General features: G+C 30.3%; 1 protein-coding gene across 1 annotated transcript; it reads right to left on the reverse strand.

Annotated features, from left to right (window-relative positions):
* Positions 1–11,847: 11,847 nt before the first annotated feature.
* LOC115231757 (SCAN domain-containing protein 3-like) lies at positions 11,848–12,270 on the reverse strand. The gene has a single exon (XM_029801705.1). The coding sequence runs from the start codon at positions 12,268–12,270 to the stop codon at positions 11,848–11,850; it is 423 nt and encodes a 140-aa protein (XP_029657565.1).
* Between the last annotated feature and the right edge of the window lie 1,892 nt (positions 12,271–14,162).

The following is a 14,162-nucleotide window of genomic DNA, read 5'->3' on the forward strand; positions in this document are numbered from 1 at the left end:
CTCGTTATAATTAATTAATAAAACTGTGAATTTATAGAAAAATCTATGGCCAATATTAAGAGCGTAGTGGGGTCAAGTGTTGAGGTTTATAAATGAACTGTCATCTAGTTGTGTGCTCAGATTAAAAATCCAATTGATTCTAAGCAATCCAAAGAAATCTACGAGGAAGTAGCAGAAAAGTCAACAAGGACCTTTGCGGGCTTAACAGGGGACGGCTCAAAGAGGAGAGATGGAGTTGGCAAGTATAGTCTGTACTTCCTTCTTCAAGAAAAGAAAGTACCCAGACAAATGGTCTTACATAAGGATTACGTTTCAGAGGAAGAAGTGTTTTAAACACTTCACATACATCACTTGCCAAATCTAAATCGTGAAATTTTGACAGGAATGGTTTTATGTCGAAAAAAACCCACATGGCTACAGATTATGTTGTTTGGAAATATAAAATCTAAACCTGCTTAGACATAAAATTAAGGATGCTAAAAGAAATGCAAAAAACTTTAACAAAAACAAATCTGCAAGAATCAGTTTTTTGTGCTATGCTACTCCCCGAGAGAACCACTGCGAAAGCAAGTTAAGCAAATTCTCTTCAAATATAACCACCTAAAACGATTTGACAATATCTCTAATACATAAATGAAGGAAAAAAGATATACTGTTAAATTTTAACACATAGCTCACATTTTAAAATATCAGTTGAATTTTCTGAATTCTTTAAAAGAACTAAATAGAAAAACAATAAAAATTGATCAAATGAATCATATAATTGGTTATTAACTTACAAAAAAATATATTCCATTCTTTTGAAAAAAAATAGCTCATTAAAAACATGAAAAAACAGTTTTTTAATGATTTTCAGGAATGCAATTTAAATTAGATGACCCAAATAAAAGAATATAATTTTGAAATTTGAGATTTCATTGTGATTTTCAGTTTTTAATAATCTACCTGAGTCTTTCAACCAGTTTGATATTTTTTTGACTTCTAATTCTTACTACATAAGATTTTTTAAAAAAATAATTTTGGCTAAAGTTTCGTTTTTTCTTTTTTAAATTTTCAGGAATCGAATTTAAATTAGATGACCCAAATAAAAGAATATAATTTTGAAATTTGAGATTTCATTGTGATATTCAGTTTTTAATAATCTACCTGGGTCTTTCAACCAGTTTGATATTTTTTTGACTTCTAATTCTTACTACATAAGATTTTTTAAGAAAATAATTTTGGCTAAAGTTTCGTTTTTTTCTTTTTAAAATTTTCAGTAATCCAATTCAAATTAGATGACCCGAATTTCCAAAATTCGAATTTCATAACGATTTTCAGTTTTTTGATATTTATTAGGCCCTTCTACAAGTTCGATATTTTTTGAAACAAAAATTTTGTTTGAAGTTTCGTAGTTTTCTTTTAAATTTTTTGAGATATTAACTTTAGAGGCACTTAATAAATCTATTTTCCCATTCTTAGGACCTAGAAAGCTATAAAATCTTCGTTTCTACCTGATACAATCCATATTTTAGATTTATAATTTTAAATTGAAATAAGAGTGGAATTCTTTTTCGTATGATGTGATCGAGTCATAAAGATTGATAAAGAAATATTCAAGTCTATTAAACTTTTGGATTGCTAATCTTTCACGAGTTAGATTTAATTGGTCTGGTTTTATTGCAAAAGAAACAACTTTCCAGCTAGAATCAAATCTCGTCAACGTTCTCTGGCCGTAGGCCGATGAGTCCTTTTGGCATGATACAGTTGAAAAAGGGAATCTTTTTATTCCTGAATCAACTAATTTAGCGTGGCTTTATCTGCTCTACCAAGTCAGTTGGATCTCGAAACACCCAGTAGGAACCCAATACCCACATCAAAAGAACCTCTACCCATGGGAGATCCTCGTACCAGGACGATATACTTTCCATAGAACCAAACCATCCCAGACAAAATTCCCAATGTATTTATTAAAGGATTTACAGAGAAGATGGAAGGAAGATTTGTGGAGTCTCCCCTTTTTGAATATAAAAGTGCGATCTACATTATTATTTTATGAAATATAAAATATATTTGACATAAAAGATATTGATAAAATTCTCTGAAGTTTAAGTGGATTGACAACTACTTTCCCCATCATCGATGTCGAGTTTATTTGTAATCTTAATTTTTTATTTAATAAATGTGATGGGATTTTTTTTTAATTATCAACTTATTAAAAGAATTTATTTTTCAAATGAAATTTAGAACTTAACCGGTTAATAAATAAATCTAAAATTACTCTCTGAAAAATATCAAAACCTTCTCATTTGAAGTGGTACGATTGGTTTCTTCTGCATTTCCAATAAAATTAAATAATTCAGAAAAAGAATTTAAAACTTTACTTTTGAAGAATTTAGAACTTTAATAAAAATAAATTAACAAAAAAACCTTATAAATAATTTTAAACACGAATACAAAAATCTTGTGATTATTTTTGGATAGATTATATATAAAGTAACTATTTTCTTTTTTATCCTGGTCATAAAAAATAAAATAACATTCTCCTATTTTAAATGAGCCTGTTGTAACCAATAAAACGGAGGAAGGTGTGCTGATGGTTAGGATATTGACAATAAACAATAATCATGTTATTCATACCTGTTTTTTGATTAGTCCAACCAAAATCTAAATATGTTAGTTAGATTGTACATAAGAAGATTATCCATAATTTTAATATAATTATTATTTTCGGCTTTTGAGGGAGGTTACATTCCCAGAAATAAGAATACATTTTTTTCGTCAACAAACCTGAATTTTTATTCCCCAATTTATTTACCGCCATGTGAGTATACATCTAAATATGACTGTATTAATTTAAAATCAATATAAATTGAAGATTGGCGATTATTATTTTTCTGTTCGTCATGATACGTGAATTCCTTAACATTATATTTATCAGTTTTACCATTTGAGTCATGAAGTGGAAATTTTATTCCCCAATTTATTTACCGCCATGTGAGTATACATCTAAATATGACTGTATTAATTTAAAATCAATATAAATTGAAGATTGGCGATTATTATTTTTCTGTTCGTCATGATACGTGAATTCTTAAACATTAATATTTATCAGTTTACCATTTGAGTCATGAAGTGGAATAAGAGATGAATTACTGAAGCTGTGGGTTTCGTTCATCGTTTTTTTAAATAAATAATTCGTTAATATATTGATATAATATATGCGCATTGTGAATTATTGCCGATATTAATATTCCGGATTGAGTTTATTATTTAAATATTTTAATTTATTTGATTCAAGTACACAAAGGAGATCACAACTAGGGCCAATGCACAGCTTCAAAGTTTATGTCATTCCTTTGTGAAAAAATGGACTGATTGTTGACCAATTATCAAAAGGATTACTAAAACAATTGATGTAGAAAATCTCTTTAGTCAACTATTTTTAAAAGAACTCTGAAGAATAACAGTTTTAATATTCGCCGAACAAGTCCTTTCCTGACATTTAGTCACCAGAAAGGGCTAGACTGCACCTATTAGGATATTTATACAGAAAATGGGAAAGAGATGTTTGTACTTTCTCTTTGCTGAATATAAAGGAGCAATACTTGATTACAAATTTAATTAAATAAAATAGAAATGCTTTTTGTAAAATCAAATTAAAATACAAAATCAAAGTCATCTAAATAAATGGGATTCCGATCCAGGTAGTATTCCTATATACCTGGTATTGTGATCCAAAAAATGATAGTAAAAGAGCTTCTTCATTATTAATCCGTTTCTTAAAAAAATAAAGCATCCAACAAAAAAAAAGATGGACTGATTGTTGACCAATTATTAAAAGGATTACTAAAACAATTGATGTAGAAAATCTCTTTAATCAACTATTTTTAAAAGAACTCTGAAGAATAACAGTTTTAATATTCGCCGAACAAGTCCTTTCCTGACATTTAGTCACCAGAAAGGGCTAGACTGCACCTATTAGGATTTTTTTTTTGAGAATCAAGAAAATTAGAGAAGAGAAATTAACTAATCTAGATGAGTCGCCGAGCGAATGGACAGGCAATTTCCACGTAATATCGCGAACGATATCCGCTGAAAAAGCCAGCTCGTTTCACGACTGTCGTGACTCCTCCTCGAGATGATTGAACCAATCTCTGAGAGGAGTTTGAGGGCTTTGGGTCCAATTATCCCACTGGTCTCGAAAGCCAGAGGAATGAAGCAGCAGGTATCGGTCAAAGAGGCATATTTAGCAGTTTTCCTAGATTAGGATATTATACAGAAAATGGAAAGAGATTTTTGTAGTTTCTTTTGTTGAATATAAAGGAGCAATACTTGATTACAAAATTAATTAAACTAAAATAGAAATGGTTTTTTTTTAAATCAAATAATATAGAAAATCAAAGTCATTTAAATAAATGGGATTCCGATCCAGGTAGTATTCCTATATACCTGGTATTGTGATCCAAAAAATGATAGTAAAAGCTTCTTCATTATTAATCCGTTTCTTAAAAAATAAAGCATCCAACAAAAAAACAGAACAGTCGAAAACGGATTAACCCAACGTAATCTATAACAATAACAAAAATCTTAAATACCTGAGTCCCAACAGAGAAATAAAAAAAATCCAACAAGCAGGATGCCGAAAATACTTATAGACTCCATTTTTTATTAGATCCTGATCCCGACGTAGTTTGGATTCTATTTGATGACTATAGTTACTCCCGAGTGTTAGGATTGAGACCTTTCTCAATAAATCTGCCAACAAGAAATCAATATTCCCAAAATCGATAAAAATTTAAAATTTTCTCTGAAACCTTGAAAATATTAAAAAAGATGAAAAACCGGGAAATAAGAAAATAGAAACTAAATATTCAAAAATTGCTATCCCATCGCATAAAAGTAATCTCCATTTGTAAAAAGAAACGATTCGTTTGAAAAATCATAAACTTTTGCAACATTGGCACATATAATTCTAAATAATGAAACATGCACAGTTGTATGAGAAATATTCCAAATAGTATATGCTTTGACCAAAATAGTACAAAAAAGAGCCCAATGGACAAAACTAATCCAAAATCGTTGAGTTGTTTATAATCTACACAAAATTGAATTAAAAATGAAACGTTTTTTTATTCAGAATAATTATTTTGAGGTACATTTTTTAGGATAAAATAAACCCGAAATTGTTTGAAAGAAAATTAAGAATGTTAAATAAGCATTCTTAAGGTAAAAAATAAATATGGTTGAAGAGCCTAATAAGAAAGAAATCAATGAGAATATTAATGAAGTAAGAAATCAATGAGAATATTAATGAAGTATTGTGGGAATCGTTCTAATTTTTTTATTATAATAAAAAAACGTTAAAATCATTTCTGGTCAGTCCACAAGAAGTGATAATCTCATAATTAGAATTTATTTATCAGACATAATTTTATTTTAATTTGAAATAAATTTTAATAATAATCTCTGTTCCCTTTCAACGCATATTCCACGTGTTATAATAAATATATCAACCTCGCCAACTCGGACATTGTGGCAATGATAGAGTTTCATTAACCGTGCTTACTAGTTTAAGAAAATAAGACCAGGAACAAAAGACCGCTGTGAAAATACGGAACACTATCGATGCCCGGATAAGTTACCAAGCACAGATTGAGAAGGAAATGCCCAATTTGATCGTTATTGCGTGATACTACATAAATACGGAAAATTTCAGTGTGTCCACTTTATAAGACACTGACGAGAGCTGGTGAGTCATGTGGTCGAAGAATGTGCAGGGACTCTGTCCACCACGGGACATTTCACCAACTTTATTTTCTCAATAGATCTATGTATTGAGAAAAGCCAGATTACTAGATAAAGTGCGGAGTGGCCATGATATGCGCTCTAAACTATATTAACCTAAATGGATAACGATGACGTTCAGTGCACATGTTTAATTATTATATGAGTTCTAGAGCAATGGAATTACTGCCAAGATTGAAGGGAATCTGATTTATGAGAGTACAACTGACTTGACTGATGGAATATTCGCCGGATTTGGACTGTCGGGATACAAGGTGGCGGACTTTGACGAGGTTGAATACTACGGTTTCAACTAATCATTTACTTTATTTTCTCTATCACTAACTTTCTTGATTAAACTATTGCTTAAAACCACTCTTAAAATAAAGGAATTATATTAGCACTCCTTCAGCTCTCATAATCTAGATCAGGGTTTCTCAAGTTTTTTAACGTCGGGGCCAAATCGATAATTAACCATTGTCTTCGGGGCCGCAGAATAAATTAAATTAAAACTTTCATTAACTTTTAACTAATTTTTTTTTAGATTCATTTTTTATTCAGAAACCGAGATAGTTAGTCTTAATTAATTAAAGGAAAATGACTAAAACGAAAAATTGTTAACTAAAACGAAAAATTGTTAGCTATTTTAACTAATTGTTAACTAATTTGTCATAACACGGAATATAGGAGGCACATGTAGATCGCAAAAGCTGGCATAAGTGATTATCAGTCAATTTATTTCGATATTTATTTTTTATGTGAATCATTTTACTGAAAATTGACTCACATAAATAAGTGGATCCGAACATTGAAGCATATTTATAAGCATTTATGAGTATATTCGGATATTTTTCTTTGGGAAGTGAACTATAAAATTCCATTAAATTTTCAATCTTTTGCACTGAGGTAAATTGCACATCTGATTGAAGGTCTATCAATTCTAATTGGAGTGATGGCGGAGCATTCTTAGGATCTATATTGAATGGTGCTGCAAAAATTTTCATTGATGGCAAAATTTCATCAAAATTCTTAAAATAAACTAAATTTTAATAAACCTTAGAACGTTTTTCAAATTCAACAATAAGGTGACTGATAATGGTAGTATATTTTTCAAATGAACCGTTAGCTTTATTTTCACTCAAACAAGTAAAATGAATTGTATCTTTGAGCATTATTTGATCCCTCCAAAGTTTTAATTTTGATATAAAAGAAGCAATAGATCCATAGAGTTGATGGCAAAATTTATATTTCCCCTGTAATTCACAATTTAACGACGATAAATGAGAGGTTAGATCTACCCAAAAAGCTAAATCGGCAATCCACTCTTTACTGCTCAACAAATCATGGTATTTGTGGTCTTTAACAAATTCTCTTATTTGAGGGAGTAGTTCATAAAATCTAACTTCTATTCAAGCAAATATACCTTTTGAGGCACGCGGCACGACTCAACCATCGAACAGTGGTATGGTAAAGCACATCATTATGCACTGTGTCAATTTCCACTAACATTTTTTTAAATCTCCTGTGATTGAGAGATTTACCGCGTATCCAATTCACAATGGACAACACCGTACTTATTACATTTTGCATTTTAAGTGACTTTGCGATTATATTCTCCTGATGAATGATACAATGTTGCCAAAATATAGGATCAAGATTTTTTTCAAGTCTCCATTCTGAATAAAGTCCATGAAACCCTTTATTACGACCAATCATATTCGCCCCCCCATCAGTACATATGGAAATTATTTTGGAAGGATCAATGTCAAATTCTTTAATACTTTCAAGGAATTCGTTAAGTACATCCATTCCTTTTGTAGTGCCTTTTAATGAACGAAGAGAAAAAAATTCTTCAGAAATTTTAAAATCCGAAGTGACACCTCTAATGCATACGACCATTTGTTCGGTATCAGAGATATCTTTACTCGTGTCGACAGCAAAAGAATGATATAAAAAATCTTTCGATGTTCTATAAAAATTATTTTTAATAGTAAAGAACTTGATTAGCTGACGGGCAAGGTCCTCAAAAATACATTCTATTCTTCTTGTAATAGTATCATTACTTAATGGTAATCGTTTTGCAATATTTTGTATATTTGACGGACAACATTCATCACAAAAAATGGAAATAGCAGTTTTAATAATTTCTCCGTCAGAATAAGGTTTCATATTTACAGCAAGAAGGTGGCTAATTTTATAAGACGTTAATAACTGATGCTTATTTTCCACTGGTTTAAATATTGAGGACTGATTTTTAAATGACGTCTTTAATATATTGAGTTTTTTTTTCCTTGACTCTCCGAGATATAAATTGTATATTTCGGAGTGCTTCTTATAATGACGTTCAATAGTATAATTTTCAATGAATTAATGACACAGTTGCATATCAAACAAACAGCTTTACCATTCAGTTCAACGAAAAAAAACTTTTCTTCCTATTCAATTTGAAATTCTCTATTTTCTTGAGATAATGTTCGATATTTCTTTGATGGCATGAAAAAATACTCAACCTGAAATATATTTACAAACACGTGTAGTTAAAATATTATCTTTAATAATATTAATTTACAATTAATTTTATATCCAAAATTTATTTTAAAGTTTGGAAGTCGGGGCCGCAAAAAAGATTCTCGGGGCCGCATGCGGCCCGAGGGCCGCACTTGAGAACCCCTGATCTAGATCAACGAATCGACCAATGCAGGATATATGATTATATAGTATTTAAGAAAGTAATTAATAATAAAATATAAACTATTGCATGGTCGAAACATCAGATTTTATTATCATCATTAGGAGTACAAACGCGACACATAGTGCAGCGTGTATAAAATTTATTTAATTAAAATATTTTATTTGAGAAATTAGTCGAGTCTTCTGCACTTTATCTCCGTTTTTTAGCCTTATTAAACTCTCTTCGAGTTTAACTCCGCAATTTCCTAAATTTCCGTGCGAGTTTGTGACTTTATTTGAGAATGTCAAATTTACTCTTTCGTTACTGTCTGGGAACTACAAACTTATTTTTTTGATCTTCTTCTAGGTTTGGTGGATATCCTGCAGTTTAGGAGTAACTGCGTAATCGACTTGATATCACGATATGGTTTATTTAGTTTATTTTGTGCAGTTCGTTTGACAAGTCTTGTCTCTAATGTCCTGTGAAATGATGCTTGCGGCTGCATTTATCCATTTGATTTGTTCGTATATTTGTACCCACTACGTTCCCATCGAGTTATCTTCCTTGTTGTGTGGCCTGTTGGGTACCAAAGAAAAGTACAGAAGAGGGGAAATAATCCTGTGGTAAATAAAAGTGATTAAGTTTAATGCGTCTGCTCTCAGTCAATTTTCTTCCTTTTTGAGCCAGCGCTTGGCTCTGCGGTCATTCTCAGTTTGATGGGCACACTCGGCAAAGCTTACTCCGTTGTTCTGTTTATAAACCAATCCATTAAGGATTCTTCCGGCTGGACCATTCCAAACTTATGTTTTGCACACATATTCTTCAATGTTCTCCAGATAACCACTCTAAACTATATTAACTCGTCATTCGTTTTTGAGAATTGGTTTGTTTAACACTTTTCAATTAGTCTAAACCATAGGTTTTCACGAGAAATTTCTCGCGGCGCAAATGCTAATAAAAAATAATCTCGCGGCACATAATCAAAAATCAAAACATAATTATCAAATTCCAAATTCAAAATTTATTATTTTTACATAATTTTTCTATGTCTGGCTCAATATTTGATAAGGCCAGTCGCATTTCTGAATCTAAATCCAGTAGATTTTCTCGCTTATTTGTTTTAATGTTTTGTAATGCAGAAAATCCCTTTTCACACAAATAAGTTGTTGCAAATTGTAGAATGATCCGCATTGCTTTATCTGTTATTTTTGGAAATCTAGAACGAATTTTGATCCAAAATTCGCCAATATTTAATTCCGTATGTGATAATTTTAAGGTACGATCATTAAATAGTTCAATAAGCTCCATATTTTCGAACAATGATAACTCATTACTATGACTAACCAAAAATGGATTCCGTATCTAAAACTAATTATTTAAAATAAATACCCAATCATATTTTTCAATGTCTATGTCTGGAAAATAATTATTGACTTTTTGTTCCAATGATGTCAAATGCTCATATATAAGACTTTGTATTATGGTACCGTCAGAATCTAAATTGGCTTTATAAATTAGAATGCGAAACCATTAGTCTTAGGAAACATGCTAAAATCCCCACTTAATACTAGTCTTCTCCAATATGTAATATTCATTTTTAAAGCATTTAACTTGTCCGTACAACTCAAAATTGTCTCATTATTTCCTTGCATGCTTAGATTCACATCATTCAATATCGAAAATATGTCCGTTAGATATGCTAATTTTAATTTCCAATTCGAATTGCTGATCAATTCATGAAATTGATAGCATTGTTCTCTCGTGAAAAATTCAGCTATCGTGTCCTTTAATTCATACACTCTGGCCAGTGCCCTTCCCCGTGATAACCATCGTATTTCGGTATGTAACAATAAATTTTTATAACTTGCTCCCATTTCATCGCATAAAGAATTAAAAATTCTAGAATTTTTAGATCGAGTTTTTATATAATTGATCATTTTTATGACATCATCCATAACTGATTTTAAAGCAGACGGAAGAGTTTTCGAAACCAATACTTCACGATGTAAAAAACAATGTGTTGAAAGTATTTGATCATTCTGTGCTTTTAGTAAAGAAACCTGAATTTAATCATATAATAAAACAATATACAAGTCCATTAAGTCTTCCAGACATAGATGGTGCCCCATCTGTGCATACACCAACACAATTTTTAAAGGAAATATTATGTTGATTAAAATAATCAAATATCAAATTGTACATATCAATTGCACGAGTAGTAGTAACTAATGCCTTGCAGAAAAGAAATTGTTCAATAATACTTTCTGACTTTTCAGTACGAATATAAATAAGCAGCTGTGCAATTCCTGCTACGTCAGTTGATTCGTCAATTTGCAATGAATATAAATTGTTTTTCATTATAGATACCACTTTTTCTTCAATATCAAACGACATTGTACTAATTCTTCGACAAATAGTATTGTCAGAAAAGGGAATTTTCAATAATTTTTTTTCAAATTCCACGCCAAACATTGTTCGGACTATTAATTTGCATGCTGGAAGGATAAGATTTTCGGCAATTGTATGAGGTTTCATTTTCTTGGCAATCAATTCCGATACTAGATAAGAGCACTTTACTGCATCTTCTGATTTTCCAAATGATTTTGAAAATGATTTTTTACTTACTCTAAATATGTATATATATAATTATTAACACTACCTATGTTTTTTGCTTAATTCTTTAAAATAATCAATTGAATAATCTTTATATTCCGGGTGCTTAGATAAAAAATGTCTACGAAGTTTAGATGGAACCATTGATTCATTCGACAACACCTCCATGCAAATCAGGCACTGTGGTAAACTATTTCCAGTGCCACAACAGTCAAAACCCATAGATAAAAAAGATGATTTGTAATGACGAATACTCCGATGCACAGACATAACAAATAGCAACGTGATTATAATTTATTATAATTGTTTCATTATAAATAATTTTTAAGTTAAAAATTAAACAAAAAATAAGTAAATATAGATCTTCACGCGGCACATTTTTTATCGTCCCGCGGCACAAAAATGTGCCGCGGCGCAGTGTTTGAAAACCTCTGGTCTAAACTATTAACATTTGAGTTATCGCTAATTTCATTATTTGGATTTTCTCACACTTTCTATTGCTTAGTTAAAACCTCTCAGTGGTAATGACTGGGTGTGTCAATTAGAATGCAAATCTGCTTGGTTTGTCTAAATCAGTGGTTCTTAACCTTTTTTAAGTCAGCGCCCCCTTTTGACACAATTTCGAAGCTTCAAAATTTCAGCGCCCCCCTATTATTTAATTTATTTTTTTTCAATTATAGATTTATTTGGCAATTTTTTCGCCAATTGTTTCATTTTAATATTTTCGAATATTACTTATTATTTTTTTAGAATTAAAAAGGGTATTCACAAACCAAACTTTTTTATATAAAAAAATTTTAGTGACTGCCTTGTGCTTGATGGGAATTTGTCAATCGTTTTATGTCAGCTTCAATAGTCGACAGACTTAGTCTCAAATCTCCTCTATTCACAATTTGTAATTTATTTCTTTTTTTGGTCAAAATATTAGAGACTGCACTAAATCCTCTTTCAACTAGATATGTTGAAGGAAATGCTATTATAAGTGTTTCAATTTCATTCCACAATAAAGGATATTTTTTTCTATGAGTAACCCAGAATTGTTGATATCCATATTTGTTGAAAATGACTTTAGCTTCAAAGTCATATTTCAGATTTAATAAATTTTCTGTTATTTCTTGAGATAAATTAACGTTTTCAGTTTCAAATGGATTTATATACCAATCAAAAAATTTTAAATTTTCTAAATCTTCAAAGCGGATTTTCATGTCATCTTTTAACATTTTTAGATGCAAGCAAAAGCATTCACAGTCAGAATCCGTTAATTTTTCGACCTAATAAATATTATTACAAAAAATAACCCCAAATTTTTAGATTTGGAAAATTAATAAAAATCTTTTTCTTAATATTGTTTTCATAAAGTTGTAATTTTTCAATAAAAGGCATAATAATTCCTTTTACATTTATTAAATTGATATTGTTTCCTTGCAAGCTAATATTTACTTGGTTGATTTTATAAAAAATATCAGCTAGATAAGCTATATCAGCTTTCAATAAAATCAACTTACTAAAATGATTAAGGAATAATTACCTAAAAATTCTCTGCTCATGTAACTGACAAAATTCGTACACACAAGACAATTTGAATTTAGAATTAATAGAAAAGCACGTGATAATGATTTACAAAAACTAATAAAATATTTATAATAATTAAAAAAAATTAAAATTCCAGCGCCCCCCTAATATGTTCCAGCGCCCCCAGGGGGGCGCCAGCGCCCCCGTTAAGAATCACTGGTCTAAATGGACAAAGTTTTTTGAATAATGGAATGTGTAATAACTATTAAGCAACAACGATTATGTAATAGAATTTTAATATAAATAGAATGGACGAATCACGTTCGAACAACGATACCGGGATCCAGTTACTATTGGTCGCCGAGCGGATGGACAAGCAATTCCCATGCAATATCGAGAACGATATCCGTTGAAAAGAACCAATCTTTGGGAGTAGTTTGAATAATCCTTTATAAATCTTTTATAAATTATATGATTATATAAATTTTAGTATTACTGATTACACGGTGTATTATTGATACGTTTGTTGGAATTGATTATGTTTATTATTTAATTCGCACTTTATTTTTTATGTAAATGGATTGAAAGGAATAATCTGTGATGTAATTTTTTTAATGCTTACATTATCTGAAAATTCATCATTTTGTGGTATTTTTTTAGTTTATTCCTATAATCTGTTTATATATTAAAATTTTCGGTTTTGCGAATTGGTTTGTTTATCGCAGGGGTGGCCAACCTTTTCACCGGCGAGCTACTTTTCATATTGCGATTTTTGGCGATCGACTTATATATTTTATCGCCGCTTTCTTGCACTGTTTTTTGATTGAGGGAAACTATAAAAAGTAATCAAATTTGGAGACCACCAACCCAAATTGATTTGCTAGATAAATAGTCTCGTTATCTAAATGTTGATCAGTTCGAGATTGATAGAAGACTCGTGGTTGATCTAACGTATAAATCAATTTATTTTGTTAAATACATAAATAGATAGGCTGGAAGGGAATAAAATTCATTGGATATTCATATGAATTATACGCGTTTCTGCGTGTGGAATTTGTTGTATCTCCAGATTCACCTTTAAGATACGTTTCTATCACTGATACAGTGTGATTGTAGTTATTCGCCATGCATAGAGGCATGTATGTATCTCTTAATTACACTAACTGATTATTTCAAAATTCAATAGTGTCAACCGAGAGTATTTCGACGATGTAGTTCGTGCTACAGTTATCGATATATAAATTCCCACTTCGAAGGCTCTGGACTTAGTTAGTAAAATTACTTAGTTAATTAGTTTCTTTTTTAATAAAATTACAAATTGAATTTGGCGAATTCGACATTTAATGTCAATACAGTGGAAGTTGTGACTGTTGCTTGAATATAACATCTATTTTTAATAACAATTAAGCCTAATAAATATCACTAACGACCATGTCAAATTCTGTCATAGACAAATACTGAGTATTGGATAAACATATTTTGATTGGGGTTTGAAATACTTATTTTAGAGCTGGTTTAAAATAAAAGAAATGAAAGAGAATGGGGATTTTGACATTCTGATGCAATACCATGACAGAAAAACGCTTCTTTTGTAATAATT

This window comes from Octopus sinensis, unplaced genomic scaffold (genome assembly GCF_006345805.1).
Source record: "Octopus sinensis unplaced genomic scaffold, ASM634580v1 Contig18758, whole genome shotgun sequence".
In the NCBI taxonomy this organism is placed as follows: Eukaryota; Metazoa; Mollusca; class Cephalopoda; order Octopoda; family Octopodidae; genus Octopus; species Octopus sinensis.

Bases quoted from the DNA above. Each gene is read 5' to 3' on its own strand.
- LOC115231757 (XM_029801705.1), bottom strand. From the start codon at position 12,270: ATGTTAAAAGATGACATGAAAATCCGCTTTGAAGATTTAGAAAATTTA.